Source organism: Salarias fasciatus, chromosome 16, assembly GCF_902148845.1.
Source record: "Salarias fasciatus chromosome 16, fSalaFa1.1, whole genome shotgun sequence".
Classification (NCBI taxonomy): domain Eukaryota; kingdom Metazoa; phylum Chordata; class Actinopteri; order Blenniiformes; family Blenniidae; genus Salarias; species Salarias fasciatus.
Genome location: NC_043760.1, coordinates 29,685,769 through 29,706,082, shown reverse-complemented (window position 1 = coordinate 29,706,082; position 20,314 = coordinate 29,685,769). Strand labels below are relative to the sequence as shown.

At 45.5% G+C, this 20,314-nt stretch overlaps 1 protein-coding gene across 1 annotated transcript; it reads right to left on the bottom strand.

The window, feature by feature from the left end:
* Positions 1-765: 765 nt before the first annotated feature.
* Positions 766-11,112, bottom strand: sox1a (SRY-box transcription factor 1a). The gene is made up of 3 exons (XM_030112094.1): positions 9,887-11,112; positions 6,080-6,128; positions 766-1,093 (listed from the first exon to the last, which is right to left on the bottom strand). The coding sequence occupies exons 1-2, from the start codon at positions 10,727-10,729 to the stop codon at positions 6,108-6,110; spliced, it is 864 nt and encodes a 287-aa protein (XP_029967954.1). The 5' UTR covers positions 10,730-11,112; the 3' UTR covers positions 766-1,093; positions 6,080-6,107.
* Positions 11,113-20,314: the final 9,202 nt, after the last annotated feature.

The following is a 20,314-nucleotide window of genomic DNA, read 5'->3' as shown; positions in this document are numbered from 1 at the left end:
GTTCAAACTTTTCTGTAACTTCTCACGTTAGAGCTTTAATTTACCTCTCCTGCCGAACGTGGAAATAAATGACAGAATGCACAACATTTTTTTTTTATTATTATTATTATTCTTAGGCAGTAATAAGATGCAGGAGTTTATTTAATATGTACTCTTTTTTTTTTCTCTCCACAAAAGCAATGCAAGACAGCAGTAAAAACAAACTGAAATGTAAGTATTGAGAGCCGAACAAAGAGCCGTCTCACAAAGATGACATTCAATCCATCAAAGAAAACAATTCTCTTTCAAATACAAACATAACATGTACACTCATGCATTATAGGGATGTTAATTAGAAAATATCCGCTTCATCCAGACGGTGGATGTTTGTTTCCCAGCTGGTGAAGAGAAGAGAGCCACTTGTTCGACTGAAGGCTGCGGCCCAATGAAAACGGACAATAAAGCTGCGGCTAGCGCCTCTGGATCTTCACACATCTCCTATTGGGCCGGTCAGACAGCACAATAAACACACTCCAGGCTGTAGAAATATTCATTACAGGCATTTTGACGGATTTTACAAATCTGAAAATGCACCGGGGTTCTTGGAAAACATGCCAACCGAGGGACTAAGAGTATTAAGACAGCGAAGCTGGCTGCAGAGAAAGGGAGCGGGGAAGGAGAGCCATCGCAGGCAGCTCCTCTCTTCCCTTTTTTTTTCTTCTTCTTTTTTTTTTTTTCAGTGTTTGCTGCTGCTAAAGGAGGCTGAATAAAGGGCTGGGGTTGATCTTTTTTTCTTCTTCACGTCCCATCTTCAAAACACCGCACTTAGATTAAGAAAAAGAAAGAAAAAGAAAAACAACAACAGGGCTGCTGGAGGAAGGGGTTGTGTAATTAACGGGAGCGGGTGGCATCATGGGGGAAGGAGCTAATGGAGGAAATTTGGGGCTCTGACTGTTGCTGACATTTTCCAAAAGGTCTTTTTTCCTGCAACACCTATCTCCCAGTGCTCGATGTAATGATGGCCTGCCAGCAGAGGAGACGAGGTGTTATCTGCTAATCACAGTCGCCCCGCACCGATGCATGTCCACTGGTGATAGTCGCCATGATCACTTTGCTGGAAGAGAGTGAAACACAGAGAAGGAGACGGACAGACAGCGATTCAGTTTGTAGGGATGTCAACTGTCAGAAGCCAAAAAAACACACACACACAGCAAACCCTGCACTCCCACTGTCACACGCTGAATTTAAAAGATTTAGATGAACCTTTAAAAGCTCGTTGGCTATTAATTAAAGCCAGATTAATCAAATTTGCCCCCCGACCTTAAACAGCCTGATCGCTGACAACAATCTAATGGCCGTGGAAACAAATTGAGCAGGGTTACAGTCATTAAGCGCAACTTATCGGCCCGCTCTTCCACACTCCGCCGTGACACACACATCCCTCACGTGTTTCCATCTGACCTATCTAAACGACCCAGTTTGTTGACCACTTGACCCGGGCCAGGTCAAAGGTCACGCAGTTCAAACAGCTATCAGCAGGCTGCAGGTTGCAGTAGGCACCGCAGAACCGCTGTTTCTTATCTGAACCCTTTGACCCCTCATTAACCCCTGGCCGGCGCCCGGAGAGTTATCACCTGCCGCGGCGGGGCAGGAATCCTTCACAGCATCTGGTGGGTTGGCCAGCGTGCGGCGCGGCGATAGAGGAGCACAGCAGGTGTGTTGCACGCGCCGCGCTTTATCGGGTGTTGGCGCGAGTCGGCGGGCGTGAGACGCCGTCAGTCAGACTGTCGCCACGTCTTAAAGAACAAGATTTTATAGATTGTTTTCCCCAAACTCCCCGGGACGCCGCGCCAACACGCCGGTGTCACCCGGGACGGGCCGCCGTGCGCTGTAAGCTCGGGACAGCTGTGTGATTAGAGCCGGTCGGGGGAGGATTAAAACTCTCAGCACTGACGATGTGACACACTGTCGGCAACGTTCGACTGACTTTCACACACTTCTTCCTCATTTCCAAGAGTCAGTTTAGGTATCCAGGCACTGGATGTTCACCACCGAATGAAACGTGAACACAGCGTATTGTAGTGCGGCTCCAGCTGAAGCCGACGGAAACATTTACTCTTCTGGTATTTAGCTACACATGGGGTAATGTACATTTTCATTATCACCAGGGAGTGAGCGGGGAAACTTCTGGTTGGTCTCCGCGGAGCTGCCGGTGGAAGCGACAGTCCCGCCGTGAGGCCAGGCTGCAGAGGAGCAGAGCTGCATGTTGACTCTTCACCCTCGGTGAACCTCCCCTCTCCCACTGCACGGCATAACAACTCCGCTTTCAAAACATTATCTAGGACAACTATTCATGAGCTGCGAAACCCGCTGACAGTCTGCACCGAAGCTTTCCTCTATACCTAAACTATTTCAGTGTGAATCAAATGCAGGACAGTTTGAACAGACAGTTTATTTGTCTGCAATTCTCCCTAAAAGAAGCCTAAACTGTACATTAAATAAGAGAAATAACAGTTAACTGAATCCAAACACACCAACAGGAGGATCACAGAAGTTCCTGAAAACGTATCCTGTGGCACTTCGTGGCTGTTTAATTCGAGAAAACAGACTTCAAAGTGTTTCTTATCTCCGGTTATTGCTCTGTGGCTTTACAGATTAAGCTTGTAAAATCTAACTGACTTCAACTCCCGTGTTTAAGAAGCATTTTGTGCCAATTGTGAGTTAATTCTCTCTAGATATTTCTTATTTTATGTTGTCACACCTCGCCATCAGCATCACACTGCTTAGAAACGACACGATGAATCTGAAACCGAGCTCAAAAACGACTGAAGTTTGTCTTTCAGTAGTTTGGTAACGGCTGACGGTGCCCTCTGGTGGTCAGAGACGTTACGGCTGCAGCAAAGGAGGAGCGGTGAAGCAGGCGGCGGCTCAGCTGAGGTACGGACAAAACTTTAGACGTTCTTACGGGCTGCAGCAGTTTGTTTCCTCTCCTAAACTAAAGGTCGAAGCTGCTTTCAGCCGAGACTGACCCACAACCTCAAATGTGTGTTTAACGCTGCCGGCAAAACGCCGCTCCTCTACTTCATCGGGAGCTCTGATCTTTCCACAAACCTCCCCGAACAGAGGCGAACGCCGCACCGGGTCTGTTGTGCTGAGAGGGAAGGTGACGGCGACCCGGCGCCGTCCGGGGTGAAGGATCCGTCGGCGTGCTCGCCAAAAGTAATTGCTAAGATCTAAAGATGCAAGCGTAGCAGAAAAAAAAGATGGGTCAGACCCACTGTAAACAAACCAACATTTTAGTCCAGTGACCGACAGGTGAGGCTGAATGAAGAGAAGTGTGTGTCCGTATGGGCCTGAGGCAGCCTCACACGGTTCTAACTCAGCTCTGGTTCTCTGACACGGATCAGAACCTGTGAGTTCAGTCCGGGACCGAAGTTTATTTATGTAACGCCATTCAGACACAAGACAATTCACAAATTAACTCTGCTGTTATGAAACGGTGTCGAAAACATCTGACTGAGTAAAGTGGATGATCGGAAAATAGATTTCAAAACTTTATTTTCTTTTCGAAAAGATTGAATTGGAGGATTTCTGTCAAAAGTGAAATATCATTACTTTGGTCAATACAATGGAGAGATGTGAAAAAAAAAAGGCTTGCAAATACAAAATTAGAAGAAAAAAAGGTTATTATTAATCATGAAACCAGCATCACGCCACTAAAAGCAGTGGTGGAAATCCCAGAAGTAAACAAGCCGTTCAGAAGAGCTGGTTGTGTTATCTGAAGCGAGCAGACCTGCTTAACCTGAGAGCCCCGCGCAAGGAGCCCACCGCCAAGGAAGGAGTTTGTGTTTATGCAGATAATGGAAGTTCAATGGTGTCATGCTATTTATAATACCTGCTTCACTCTGAAACACTGTTATCTCAAAAATATACATCAATATCCATGACAAACAGGAGGATTTCAGGCAACTTACACTGTGAGGCTTTTTATTTTATGCTTGTTGTGTGACATTAATTTAGGATTTTTAAAATGCGATTCATTTCTTGAGTTGCAGGCTCACGTTTGCCCCCAGCAGTGAATTTGTGGTTTAATTCCTCAGCTGACAGGATCCTGACTGCATCTTTCTATTTTCCTGTAATCTTTGCGATCATTTTCAAATGAGGAAACAAGAAAGCACAAATAACTGTTCCTGGAAGAAAAAAAAAAAAACAACCTTTTTCAGGACAAAGTACAAAAACGTCATAAAAGAGGGAAAGAAAGCACCGGCGCTCATGGGTAATATAGTCTGGCTTCTAATGCACAAACTGCTGTTATGAGTCAAGAGTGTGATTTGCGGTGTGGTTTTCATGTGTGTTAACTTGCTGTCGATCACTGGGAATGATGGCTCTGTGTGTGTGTGTGTGTGTGTGTGTGTGTGTGTGTGTGTGTGTGTGTGTGTGTCTCGCCATGGAGACTCCCTGCAGCCATCAGAGGTCAGCAGGTCGGCTCAGCGCTCTGCTGCAGGTTTCTATCCAGAAACACCAACACCTTGCTCTCTCCCTGGGAATAACCCTCCCACCTGTTTGCTGCTGCTGCTGTACCTTTGAGCCACGCAGCGAGTTGAGCAGGAAGGTTCAACGCCAGGCAGGACACTGAGGTGGAGGATTTGGCGAACAATACAACGGCTTTGACAATGAAACCCGAACAAAGCGGCCGACTCTGATACAGGAGACTGTTGTTCTGCACGGATCTCCTTCCCAACTGTCAACTTTGCTTTCTTTTACGCCGTAAATATGAGATTTTCCAGCGTTAGCTACAACACTTTTCTTGCCTTTTTTTTTTCTTTAAACAACCAATTTGACCACCTGAAGCCTCAGAATAAACTGAAAATATAAAACATAATTCAACAAATTCTTTATTTTGTCAGATGGTGAGATTATAGACTGGCAGATTTTTTTTAAAATGTACATTATGAAGTCTAATTTGTGGTGACTTGATTTGAGTAAATTGATTGAAGCTGCAGAGTTGTTTGGAAGTGAGTGAGTATTGCATTATTTGACATTGATTTTTCAGCAAGAGCATTTTGTTCCATATTGGACGCAGGGCTGGGATGAGGCCTTTTCTACCATATTGCTATTTCAGAGGTTTTTCTCCCCCACAATAACACATACATTGCTCATGCTTGTTTTCAGATATTCAATTTCATTTTACACTCAATGTCTGAAATGTGAAGACAGAAATGTTTTTTTAAACACCTGGAACAGTCTTTACACTGCATGGAGTCAAAATGTGGATATTTTTTAAAGGAAATGCAAACGTGAGTGATTTTCTGTACTTAGAAGTCCTGGTAAAAAAAATGTCATATTTGGATGAGGGAGGCTGCGCCGTGACCTGCGTGTAATCCCGGCTGCAGGGAGTCCTGTGGCAGTTCCCTCCTGATGGACAGTCGGGCCACTCAGTATGCTGCTCCCACCCCCTCAACGTGCATCTTCTACAGACTGATTCTTTCTTTTCTCCTCCTTCCCCGGGTCCCGTGGAGCGGCTGGTTTTGTGTGGTCCCGCCACTGTCCCGTTTTTATCACTCCTCTGACGGGTTGCCCCGGTCCCCCTCGCACCTGCGCCGCTCCCAGGTCCCTACAGGAATGCGCTGGGGCTTGTAATCGCCTTTGTGGGGGCCATTGAGTTGTTCAGCTGACTGAAACTTCCCAACCTCACAGCGCGCTGGCCGCTGAATGGGGCTCAGCGTGGGGCGGCTCTCCAAACCGCGGACGCTGCCAAATTCCTACAGTGGCGCACCACAATCACTCCCACACAGGCCCCGATATATAGCCAGGCAGGAGGGGGAGGAGGAAGAGGAGGAGGAGGAGGAGGAGGAGGAGGTGATGGCGAATGTGTTTGTTGGGCAGACAGACGGGAAAACTCCACTTTTTCTAACTCCAAAGCAGACGCACGCTCCCTGCGTCAGTTTGCGTCTGACTGAACTTTACGCACACAAATCCCACTTTTGAATTAGATGGGAACGTCAAACAGTGATGATTATTATTATTATTTAAAAATAATGAATCTTTTTTTTTCTTGTTTTTTTTTTTTTTTTTTTTTACTGTGCATTTAATATCTCACCTCTTTTCAAAATGTCCCAGTGCAGATGCTATTCCAACAACGGAGAAATCTGAAAAATACAAAACGGAAAGACGTTTGGTGGATGCCGGACAAAGTTTGAAAATAAAGCAATTTCTCATAACTTTCAGTGCATTTTGTGCTGCGTTTCGGTGCATTAGGTCTGTGTGTCGGCATATAGCGTGGTAGCTGTGGGTAGATAGAGCAGCACTGCAGGATTAAGAGGCAGCAAGATTGTTAAACATGTCAACGTGTAATTGCACGATAAGGCCCTTCCGAGGAATTCATTGGCCCAGTTGCTTTCTCTATTCCGCGCTAATCTCACCCGGCACATTCGCTCTGTGCAATCTGTCTCCATAATCTTCTGTGACAGAGCGGACGACGAGAGCAGGCTGCTTGGTAATTTTTTTTTTTTTAGGAAAAGGGGGAGCGAGGGGAGGGGGACGCGGAGAAAATATGCAGAGGCGTGATAAAGTGACGCTAATTATCCCCATTTAGGACAGGGAGTGCAAGGGATCGGGGCTTTACCAGCAGCCGAGTGTGCGCTGGAGCTGATGGCCTCCTAGCACGGAATATATCGCTGGCTACAAGATAAGAGGAGCGCACGGTGGAGAGATTTATTGGCCGGTCAGCTAAACACATGCGCGCACACACACACATACACATTACGCACACATACACACAGGAGGCAACAGGGAAAAAAAAAAAACAAAAAAAAAACGTCGCTGCCACGTCGCCTGTACACGGAGCACCCTACACTTACCCCTTTTCCACCTCAAGGTGTAATTTATTCGGGTTAAATTTGCCAGAACGCTCCTCTTTTAGCCGGGCGATGCGCCGTGACGCGCTCCGCCTCTCCGGGCTTTCACCGCTAATCCGCATCTCTCCACATCAACAGATAAGATACAAAACAGATGCAAAAAAAACTAAAAAATACAAAATAAAAAACACGAGGAGGCCGGCCCCTGCCCCACGGTGCCGAGATGTCTCCACAGATGTGGTTTTCTTTCGCGTTTGGGGAATTTGAACTAATTCTCAGACATTGTTCCTCTGATTTATTTCAATAGATTAACGCGCAGCCAGACGCTGCACGCTTTGCTGTGAGGCCTAACAGGTTTAATTGACATACCATGCAAGTCTTCATCAGTGTGAAATAGGCCCTTTAACTATGTATTTGAGATTAATTGATTTTTTTTAATGCCTAAGTAGGCATAAACGTCCCTCATTTGCATGTCTATGGCTATTAGTCTGTATCTTCATATGGGGCCTACAGGCAATAAAATCGCAGCATTTCAAAGCCAGATGTCAAAAAATAAGGGAGCATCTTCACATTTTTCCCGTTTATTTCAGTTACAATGTCAAGATGATGCGGGCGTAATTTATTTAAGAAGCCACATCTCATCTATCATCAGTTTGGATGAGTCACCAGTTATTCCAGAAGTTTGAAGTCCAGTCTCTGCGCAACAGTTTGCTTTTCCTGCTGTTATTCCTTCTTTTGTTTTTAGTTGTTGTTGTTTTTTTTTTTTAATATACAGTGACTGCACCTTTGTTTTAGGCTCCATCTGAACAATGTAGCCTTGAAAGATTTCACTGAGCCTTTTCAATCACCGTCTGCTTTTTCACTCCCCAGTTTTGTGGCAGTGGTCCGTGCACGTCGAACTTGACATTGACGTTTAAATCCCAGTTTGCGCCTCGTGCAGTTTTGTTTCCTCCCCTTTACTTCCCTGACTATCAAGTGTCAAGAGAAAAACACAGAGGAAACACACTCCTCGCACCTCTCGGGCTCACAGGATGGCACCGTGCGCAGAGCGGAGAAAGGAAAAGGAAAAGGCTGCTGGACTCAAACTCCACGGAATTATTAACAATTAAAGACCGCTTAATAACTTTCACAAACGCGAGGTTTCTTTACAAATCTATGCTGCGAATTACTTCATTATAATTTCAGAATAACATAATCACCCCCTCCAGAGTTCAGGACAAAAATACAGAATATTTAGACTTATTCAAATCTTAATTTCTTCCGTGATCTGTCCATTGTGTTCTAATATTTCAGTGTTTTCTGAGGAGTTATTTTTTTTAAAGATCAATAAAACAGATTTCAATGTCATTTACATACGATATAAATCCAACTATCTCGTCTCTGTGACTGATTAGTTACTACAATATTGCAATAATTCTGCACAATCCATGACATTCTGGAGAATTAGGTGAAAATCTGGTGGCATTTCTTCACAGAAGAGATTTCTTGCAAGTCTTTAAGTCATTAGCAAAATAAACATGTCTTGTTAATAAATATAAAACTGTATGTTCCGAGTTTCTTTCTTATAAATAAAGACCAAATTAAAAAATATATTTAGTAATTTACAATTGGAAACAGTGACACATTATTAGTGAAAAAAGGTTAAAATGAAAATTGGTGCCACCATTAATTCAGTAAAAATGTAAATGTTGAGAATGATTGGCTGATAAAGAAGCTGGAGAAGGTAACAGGGGGCCTCCCTGCACTTAATATTTTTTAGAAAATATTAAATAAGAGGTGAAAATGGGATTAATATGGAAGAAGAACGTGGGCCATGGTTTTTGGCCCTCTATAAATACCGAAATGGCTCTGGGCCTACATGCTGGTGATATTTAAAATATCTGAATTTTTTTTTTTTTATTAATTATAAATATATATATTAATCTTTACCCATACAAAACTTGACTACATGAAACAACATCCATCTCCCAAAACGGTTCCCTTCCAGCCAGGCACACTGTCGCTTTATGCGTAATTACGCAGAAACAATTGAGCCATTTAAAGGCTTCTGTGTAAAGCAGCGGTGTCAAATTTTATGAGAAAGCTTTTTTTTTTTTGTTTGTTCCCGGGAAAGGAGACTGGGTAACATTATTGTGTCAAAAAATGTTGAAACAGTTCTGTATAAACATTGTGGAAAATAATCAACCTAAGACCGTTTTCTTAAGAATCAAAGCAACATCTTGTGAAATTTATTCATTATTCTTCATTGCAATATCAGAGCTTTTCACTTGCAGAAAAGCACTTAAATTACAACAGCAGTTGCCCGTCATCCTTTGAAATATTAAAATTATTCACAATTTACAATAATTAGAGTGTTACAATAAAAAGAGATGATTTCCAAGAATTAAGACACAGGCTTCTGCAAATGAACACAAATGTTTAAAGAATGTGATTTTCCCATATCTTTTAAAGCACTTTCTTATGATTATGACACTTGATCTCAATTTCAAATAACTTACAAGACCCCCCCTCAAAAAAAAAAAAAAAAAAAAAAAACGAAAAAACAAAAACCAAAACAAACGATGAGACAGTTGAAGCAAATTTCCCCCCATGTGAACCTGGAATAACCCTCAACTAAGACTGAAGTAATGGACAAAAAGATGATAGCACAATAACCAATATCTCAGCATCATAATCGTTATATAATTCCACTGGTGGCTATTCCAAAAAAGCCGAGATGAATATGCTATTTACCCTTCATTTACAATATCATCAACATTCTGTACAAAATGCAGGTAGTTCTCGGGACCGGGGTTATTTAGAAAAGAGGTAAATATTTGGTTATGTGTTCGTTTGCAGTTTTTCAATTATTCTGTGAGTTAAATGTGTGTTAGAGGGACCGTCCCGTTCACTCCAGCCGTGGCGCTCTGGTAATGCTGCGGTAAGGCATGGAGTCTACTTTGCATCGACGGGTCCCCCGGCTCTCCGGTCGGTAAATACATGCTTATCATCTCTCTCAAGTCTCCGGGGCAAGGGCCCCGTGAGTGTGTGCTGCTGACGGGAGGGCTTACACTCGGCTCCGACTTCACCAGCGACCCTAACGTCCCCATGGCAGCCGAGGAGGAGACCCCGGAGCCCTGGTGCTGTGTGTAGGTGATCCCGCCGTAGCCGGATGGAGAAGCGTTCATGTAGCTCTGAGAGTTCGAGATCGGGCTGTACTGCAGCGCCGTCATGTCGTAGCGGTGCATGGGCTGCGGGTTGTGTGAGTGATGGTGGTGTGAGTGGTGGTGGTGGTGCGCTCCGCTCCCCGGGTGCTGGCTGTAGGCGAGCTGCGCCTCCTGCATCATCGCCGCGGCCGCCGCGGCTGCCGCCACCTGCCCCGAGTACGCACCGTTCGCCCAGCCGTTCATGTGCGCGTAGCCGGAGCTGGCGGAGCCTCCGTGACCCCCGGGGCTCTCTAACCTCTGTCCGACCCCGGATGAACTCATGCCGACCCCCAAACCAACTCCACCGCCACCGCTGGGCCCAGAAAGCAGTCCTCCGGCAAGGGAATATTTGTCCTTTTTCAGCAACGTCTTGGTCTTCCGCCTGGGTCGGTACTTGTAATCCGGGTGCTCCTTCATGTGCATGGCGCGCAACCGCTTCGCCTCGTCGATGAAAGGGCGCTTCTCAGCCTCGGACATCACCTTCCACTCGGCTCCCAGCCGCTTGCTGATCTCAGAGTTGTGCATTTTGGGGTTCTCCTGTGCCATCTTTCTCCGCTGCCCACGGGACCACACCATGAACGCGTTCATCGGTCTCTTCACCCGCTCCTGGTTCGCTTTGGACCCGCTATTCGGCCCCGTTTGCCCCGTGGTCGTGTTCGTTTGGGGGCCGGGGGAATGGAGGTCAGTTTCCATCATCATGCTATACATTCACCTGGTTTAAAACTTCACCGCCAACAGAGAAAAAAAAAGTCTATTTCAAGATAGGTCTGGCGCGCACAAGTGCGAGTGCGCTCAGGACGACTGCGTAACAAAATTAGTATCTTAACCCCGAATGAGTCAAATGCGAGTTAAAAATTAATCCGAGAAGGCATGTGAAATGTTTCCAACCGGTATTTCGCCGTGTCGTCGCCGGGGTTGGTTCACATCCACAGTGAACGGATGCGCGTTGGAGCCACTTTCCCTGTCGGAGTTGAGAAGTTGGTAAAAGCGGCGGCCATATGATGCGCACTGACAGCGGTTAAATGAGCCACAAGCGGCCAATGAGGCTCCAGCAGCAGAATGATTTGCATGGCGTTCGGTCAGGTGACTAGAGGACCATAGAGGAAGAGCACACCGGAGGAGGAGGAGGAGGAGGAGGAGGCAGAAAGGAGGGTCAATCCCACAAATAGCACGAGGCATTTGAAATGTTCAAACACACTCTCAGTTTTTAACCACAGAAATAACCAAAAATAACTAAGATCTGTTAGGACGTATGTAAATATGTGCTCTCTAAATGTATCTCTCCATTTTATCCCGAAAGAAACCCCCTATTTGTAACTTTAACATTTATTTTGGGCCTCTCTATTATTTTTACGCACGATGGTTCAGCCAAACCAATTGAATCTGAGATGATTTGATGTTGAACCAGCGCTTCGAAATCAAATTTCAGACCATCTCTTTTCCCCTCTCCGTCTAGCACTCTTCTCCCAGGTATGCAATTAAGGTATGGAGTAATAGTAGGTGTCAGAGGGAGACAGAAATTACGCGCACTCAACCCAGAAAGCGACCTGAAAGAGACTTGGTAAAAAGAAGAAAGAAGAAACTATTGGCCTAAGAGAATGAACCGATTGCATTATAATGACTGGAAATTACCGGGGCAAAGCGCCGTTACCGCCGTCTGCTGGTGATGGAGACGTCCTGGTCAGATGAAAAGAATTGCCCCGTGTAAACTGCTCCTCTGCTGTGGACATTTCACACGGCGGTTGCATTTTACGCCTCCTTTTTCTTTTTCTTTTTCTTTTTTTTTTTCTTTTCTAATATCCAGTCAAGTAGGCCGTTTGTAAACCGACAGGGAAGCGGTCTATGTGTCTTCGAGCCCGCGCATATATAATCCAGATTTCACAGCTGACCTCCCCTGAAAAGCCCAATCAACCTCTAATTGAAAGGGAAAACGAAATACCACTTCCCGCGGCGAGACTAACGATTTAATCATTCTATCGTCCTTTGCTGTCTTTTATTTTAATTAGAGCTTAGCGTGGTGTGGCTCCCGCCTCGGGCCCGAGGGACCGGGATCACTCGGACGGATCCACGCGTCTTAACGGGGTTAACGGGATGTCACGGTGGTCCGGGCCACGAGGCTCCAGGCCGCAGGACGGCAGCTACAGGGAGGCGACGTCCAGGGGACACGAGCAAGAAGGACAACAGCAGCACGTGAGGACGCACGATGCTGAACCGTCATCCGCACCAAAACATCTAAGCCACAGGTTTTTGATGCAAGGATGAATACTGCTTTTTAACGTTTAAAAAAAATAAAGAATTTGGTGTTTTTGTAATTTTAATTGTTAACAATTTTTTAAACAATTTTTTAGGTTTTCAATTATTATTATTATTATTATTATTATTGCTTCTCAAAACACTGACAGAGAGTATATAGTTTTCCTACATTAAAGCACAGGGCACACAAGGTGGCAATCAAGTCCAACAAGTTGACAAAAAGCACCTGTTCTTTGTGTCTTTTTTTTTTTCCTCTTCCAGAAAACAGGCCAGGAACAATTAAATAAATATATTATAATTATGAACGTCCTCATAATTATTATCATTGTTCTTCGTGTTCATTGTTTGAGTAGATTTCGGGGCTGCGCATAGAGGATTAGCCTTTATGGTGACACGAGGACCCCGACAGCCCCCGTTTACTCTCCCTGTCATCCCCCATCAGTCACCTGTCCTTTAACAAACCTCTTTTCAAGCCCCCCTCGCTCCTTTGTGCGCGCCCTCCGTATCAGGATGTATGCGCACTGTGAGGATGGTGCGCGACTGGGGGCCAAGGGTCAAAGCAGTTACACCCCCCCACCCACCCCCTATACCCCCCCGACCCCCACCACCGCCACCCCCACACAAACAAACAAAAATAGAAATTAAATTATGTCCAATGCATACTTGTGCGCAACAACCCGCAAGTGTATGATTATGACTTTTAGTTCCTCCCTCGTAAAGTAACCATCAAGCACACGCACAGACACACACGCGCACAAATACACACACACATAAAACCCTCAGTTGAACAATTGTAGCTCAGCCCCTTTAATCTTGTTCCCCTGGAGCAGAGTGAGGACAACATTTTCCTCTCGCGGTGCGTCTCAGAAACCGGCGCGTTTGGAAACGAGGAGTCGGTTTTTTTGGGGGAGAATAAAAATAACAGAAAAAGGGAACACCTGGACACAAACCGAAGTCGACGATTTAACCCAATTTTCAGAGACAAAGCACCTGCCGGCCGCCTCTCGGCTTTAATTTACACAGCCTAAAATCCGCACGTGTGACGATCAGCACCCCCGCCCACCGGGAAACAGAAACACCGGGAATCACGGAACTTAACAGACTGGCAGCCACTAACAGGTGGAACAATTCATCGTTTAATAATGAGAGGTGCATATTTCACAGTTTGATATGTTTTCATGTTAAATGAAATGGAAACGGCACAGGTGATAACCTCTCAGCCGGGAGCAGATCCGGAGCCGATAAAGCCACTTCGGAGAAATCAGCCCGAGGCGGCTGGAGAGCAACTGGTATGGCACAAACTGCGCGCGCCCTGCAGCCAAACCTCTGTGCAGCTCGCTCGTCCCAAAATAATTCTGCAGCCTGCAGCTGAAGACGCGCAGCCTGTCCTGGACGGCGCGCGGCGGAGCGCACACGCGCTCCCAAATAAAGGTGCTCAACAAATACCTTGGTTTCAGAGCGCGCAGCTTCTAAAACCGAAATGTGCAATTTTCCCCCGCTACAATAAGACATTGCAACACAATATCATTCACAACAGACAGGCTGACAGTAAGCTGAGTGACAGTATATACTGTCTTGTTACGCACGGCAGTGTCATGAGCAAACTTACGCACGTTCCCCTCGTCCCCTTCACTCCAGACAAAGTGGGCAGATTTCTCCCTCCACGCGCCCATAAAGCCGTCCTAAACCCTTCCAAAGCCGCATGTAAGACCGCTACTCCCCGCTAAAATCTGGCCGCTCGAGTGCCAAGGCCATCCGTGCCCGGTATACCCAAACCCACCACTCGACACACACTGAGGGGCAGAGACAAGAAGAAATGACATTTATTATACACTCTAAAAAGACAATTCCAACTTATTGTTTCTCTCTGCGAAAAGGGGGCTTGCTTCTAACATAATGAAGCGTCTTTTGTGTGGCGCAGAACAATACAAAACAAGTATTCTAATAAATAGCCACTTTTTTTTTGGGCTCTCCAGGATGAATGGGCTGGAGCGGCAGGGTTCTGAAAGGCAGCTGTGCCGCATTCGGGGAGGAGGGGCGACGACTTGGCGAGGAGCCCCGCACCCCCTCTCCTCCTCCTGATACTGACTCCCATTACTGCTCCGGGAACAGAAAGGGACGCGAAGGGAGGGAGGAAGGGAGACATATTGACTTTGGAGGCTGATTTTTGTTATTTATTTTTATTTTTTTCTTACTCGGGACAGACAGTGTGTCTAACAGAGGGATCCTGGAATCATCAGATATTGCTCCATGCTGGGAGGCTCACAGGATCCAATTATGCTCTGTTCAGATCAACATGCACAGCTTGCAAGCATGTGGCTCTGACAGCCTCTGAGCGGGAAACACACACACACACACACACACACACACACACACAAAAGACAAACTACAAGACAGTTGAGCTGTGAATGTGTCTCATGTGCTCACGGATCTACAGGTTTGAGATGCATTGGGACATGCATCTGTCTCAAAGACACACACACACACACACACACACACACACACACACACACACACACACACACACACACACACACACACACACACACACACACACACACACACACACACACCTATCTGCTGCTTTCTGTCTAGTTTGGATTCCTTCAGGTTCATGTCTTCCATAGGCTGAAGCAGTTGATCGGTTCTCTTCCGGGTTGATCATCTCTCTTCCTGGTTGATCGGTTCTCTCCTTCCTCATGACTGCAGCTGGGTTGTCTTCCTCGCCGCTCTGCCTGTTGCTGCCTCCTGGCTCCAGGCCTGCCAGAGCTCACACACTCCCTGACTTGTGGCTGCTGGAGCTGGCAGGTGTCTTCGCCGCTCCGAGCATCCATCTGTCCAGCGGGAGAGCCAAGGTGGAACATTTGTGGGTTCTATAAATGCCATCCGAGGGATTCCTATTGTTTGACAACAGGGCACAACAAAACAGATGCTTTCCAATAAAAGTCCTCGTCTATTATTGTGTGATTGCTTTGTGAAGGTGAAACATATGTGCACCTATTTCTTCCATCGATAATCTTGGACAATACGGCACATTAAAATGTGAGCACCACATTTATTCCCTGGCATGAAATCTCAAGACAACTCTCAGGAGGCTTCTTGACTCCGACTCAATGGTTAACTAACATTTCTCTGTACTTCTTTTTTTTTTTTCCCTGACAAAAAGACAGCCTACCTGCAGATTAAAGCTGCTTCTGCACGCTGTCATTTCTACACAGCGGAGATCGAGTACATCCAGCACCAGAGCGTCCACGCCAGCAGGCGATTGACACAGAACGGTAAACTGCTGCAAGTAAAAGTGGGTGAGCGGGGCAAGTAAGAAGCGCGGGAGAGAGCGGGAGAGAGATCAGCTCAGGTTCAAGCCTAAAAGCACTGAGGGAAGAGTGAGCCAATTGGGTGAAAGCAGAGGTCGCAGCCGGGTTCATCTGGGCTCTCTCCAGCACACAAATCTCCATATTACTACACTCAACAACACCAAGACCTCAAAAACAACAACAACACGCAAACATCCCAGAGGGTTCACGCACAAAATGAAAAGGCAGAAATCATCTGCTGCACGGCTGCAGATCCGCTGCAGAGCCGACACTCGCTGACTAAACCTGGTTAACACGCAGGATTTAAAAACACACTTAAGTAAATAGCATAATGCACCAGATCCTGTTGAGTTTGGAGCGGGATGGTAACCCCAAACTGCCAAATAAAAGTCTGGTTCTGATTTTTCTCTTTTTTTTTTGACAATGAGAGCATAACATGTCATTCAAATCTGGGGCACTCTTGTCTACAAGCAATTTGTTCTTTTGTTGCTCCATGCGCTCTATTTTCATCTTCTTCTCTTGTTAGAGCCGTAAGTGAAGAGCATATGAGGGTTTGATGGAGTGGTGAGTCAGAGGCAGGATGACATGAAGTGAGAAAAGAGAGAGAGAGAGGGAGAGAGAGAGGAGAGAGGGAGACCAGGGAGGCCAATGTCAATCCCACGGCAAACAGCAGCGGATAATCATGGGCTTTAGGAAAACACTGTGTCCATAATGCTATTACCCAGGATTACCTACTCCAGCAGAGAAGGCGAGACTCTCTTCACAATGTGCCACAGACCTTTCAGATAATCATCTTATCACAGATGACAAACCCAGAAGAAACATCCCATTATTCAAGAAGAGGGGAAAAATCTACAGCATGTTTGGATGAAGACATATTGTAAGCCTAAATTATTCGAGTGGAAAAATATCAGATTTTGAAATTAGTACGCCAGTCGCTTCCCCACTCTCGCTCTTTCATTCTCTCACTGTCTCTTTCTCCCTGGGTGCTTTCTCCTTTTCCCGCAGGGCAATTAGAGACAAGATTTTATGCATTGTTCAGCTTATCAATTAGCCATAACACCTTCCCCTCTGATTGGTCTGTAATGAACATAATGGTTTTAACAGTCAGGAGTTGCAACTCTTAGAGGTGCTGTGCTAATGGTGTCGCCACAGCGATGGAGTCGCAGTAACAGCTTTGCGGAAAAGCAGAAGGAGGAGGAGGAGGAGGAGGAGGTGGAGGAGGTGGCAGGGTAAGTCAGCTCTCTCTAACACATCTCTAATTAGAGCTCACAGTCACTCATTACTGATGTAACAGGGTGTAACACTAATGGCTATCAGGCGAGCCCCCACAAACAACATGGGGGGGCTCTTGTAAGGTGAGAGGAGCAGAAAATTTATGGAGGAGAGGAGGGGAAAAAATGGAAGATTACGGCGGGGAGGCGAGGTGAAATGGAAAGTCGGGGTGGGGGGGTGGGGGGGTGGAGGGGTCAAGGAGTGAAAGGAGCGGTGCAGGGAAAGTGTGGCTCACAGCACAGAAGGTTTTTAAGTACAGTAGTCAGACAAGGTCAGGGCCCATTAATGGAAAATCTTTCTTTGATGATAGTAAATCTTTCATGTTAGACACTGGACAGATGTACACGCCGGTGGAGGAAGAAAAAAAGAGGAGAGAAATGAATGAAAAAAATTAAGGCGGTATGAGCGGCGGGCGGCTTGAGGAGGAAGCCGGAGACGGAAAGAGAGACAGAGTGACCGAGAGGGAGGAAGGCAGGGAGACAGACTCATAGTTAACCACTTTGGCACTTAGACCTTGTTAGCACTGATGCACTCTGCAATCCATTCAGCCATTGATGCATGTTTTTACACTTTTCAGCACTAAATTGGCATGGCGGCGCAAAACAGAGTGACAGAAGCACAGACAGGAGGAGGAGGCTGCGAGGAGGAAGGAGCTGGAGTCCTGAAGAGGGGCTGCCGGCTCGGCCTGATGGACGGAAGGACGGATCCAGCGAGGATGAAATGACACTTCCAAATGACCTCGATTTAGATATTTACTGGATTAAATCATATTATATTGGCCGTTTTTAATATTAAATGTTTCTAGCTTTGCAGACATGAAGAACCTAAACACATCGGCTTTGGTGTTTTTAAAAAATAATGTATATGTGCAGCTGCAGTATGGCCGACCTGGTTGTTTTAAAGGTAGAGGAAATGTGTAATTATTTCACCGATCATCTCAGAGTGGCTGCACGAGACATCAACTAAAAACCAAATCAACTTACCAAGAGAGATCTGTCATATTTGATGTTAGATTTTTAATGTTGCCGTGCGTAAATCTCAACTACAACAGAATACACCTGTAGATAACCTAAATGCAAATGGAATTCAGCAGACCCACAGGGCTGGGCACATTCAGAAAGTGAACAGCTTAAAAATTATCTGTTCACTTTCTATTTACCGTCAATGAATTTCCAAAAAGTTGATCTGGGTGCTGCGAAAGTCATGTAATCCCAGCAACAATCAAAGAAACAAACGCCCATGAAAACCTTCTACAAACGTCTGTCAGCAGGTATAAAAAGAGCATTCCCACCAGGCTGAAGAGTCTTTTTAAAAGTAAAGATGAGTCAGAGAGGCAGGAGGAGGGCGTCCCTATTATCTGAAAGGCTCCACTGGATAATATTACAATGATTTAAGAATGTTTTGCTGTATAAAATAGCAAAGACTTTTTGGAATTTCCTCATCTACGGAACATAATATCATCAAAAGACTCAGAGAATCCAGAAATTCTCAGTGCACAAGGGACAAGGCTGAAAACCAGCACTGGATGGCTGTGATTGTGGTGCTCTGCAGTAAAAATAGACACAATGGAGTGTTGGAACTCACTGCACGGCTCAGGAAGACTCAACCAACCGCCGTCTGCGAGCAGTCTGTCACCGCAGCCACAAACTGACACTCAGTCACGTATAACGGGAATGGCAGAGACCCTTCATCCATCCATCATCATCCATCCATCCATCATCATCATCATCCATCATCCATCATCATCCATGCATCATCATCCATTCATCCATCATCCATCCATCCATCCATCATCCATCCATCCATCCATCATCCATCCATTCATCATCATCCATCCATCCATCATCCATCCATCCATCATCATCCATACATACATCCATCCATTCATCATCATGAATCTATCCACTCATCATCCAACAGTCCATCCCTCATCCATCCATCTATGAATCCATCTATCCATGCATCCATCCATCATCATCCATCCACCCATCATCCATCCATCCATCCATCATCCAGTCATCATCATCCATACATAAATCCATCCATTCATCATCCATTCACCTATCATCCAACTGTCCATCCCTCAACTATCATCTATGAATCCATCTATCCATGCATCCAGCCATCATCCATCCATCCATCCATCCATCCATCCATCCATCCATCCATTCATCCATCCATCCATCCATCCATCCATCCATTCATCATCCATCCATCCATCATCATCCATACATAAATCCATCCATTCATCATCATGAATCTATCCACCCATCATCCAACAGTCCATCCCTCATCCATCCATCTATGAATCCATCTATCCATCCATCCATTCATCCATCATCCATCCATCCATCCATTCATCATCCATCCATCATCCAGTCATCATCATCCATACATAAATCCATCGATTCATCATCCATTCACCTATCATCCAACTGTCCATCCCTGAACTATCATCTATGAATCCATCTATCCATGCATCCAGCCATCATCCATCCATCCATCCATCCATCCATCCATCATCATCCATACATAAATCCATCCATTCATCATCATGAATCTATCCACCCATCATCCAACAGTCCATCCCTCATCCATCCATCTATGAATCCATCTATCCATCCATCCATTCATCCATCATCCATCCATTCATCATCCATCCATCATCCAGTCATCATCATCCATACATAAATCCATCGATTCATCATCCATTCACCTATCATCCAACTGTCCATCCCTCAACTGTCATCTATGAATCCATCTATCCATCCATCCATCCATCATCCATCCATCCATCCATCCATTCATCCATCATCCATCATCCATCCATCCATCCATTCATCATCCATCCATCATCCAGTCATCATCATCCATACATAAATCCATCCATTCATCATCCATTCACCTATCATACAACTGTCCATCCCTCAACAATCATCTATGAATCCATCTATCCATGCATCCATCCATCCATCCATCCATCCACTCATCATCCATCCACCCATCATCCATCCATCCATCACCCATCATCATCTATCCGTCATCTATCCATCCATCATCGTTCATTCATCCATCCATCCATTATCTATCAATTCACCCATCATCCATCCATAATCTATTCATCATCTATACATCCATCCATCCACCCATCATCCAACTGTCCATCCCTCATCCATCCTCATTTATCCATCTATGCATCCATCCATCATCCATCTATGCATCCACCCACCCACCCATCATCCATCCATCCTCATTCAATCATTCATCATCCATCCATAAGCCACCCATCCATCCATCAATGCATCATACATCTATCATCCATTCATCCATCCATCCGTCCATCCATCCATCCATCATCTGCCGTAGTGACTCCTCATTACTTTGCTGCTCTACCAAAGAGCCAGTTGGATAATTCCTGACAGAAACATTCAGAGTCATGTTTAAAGCCTTC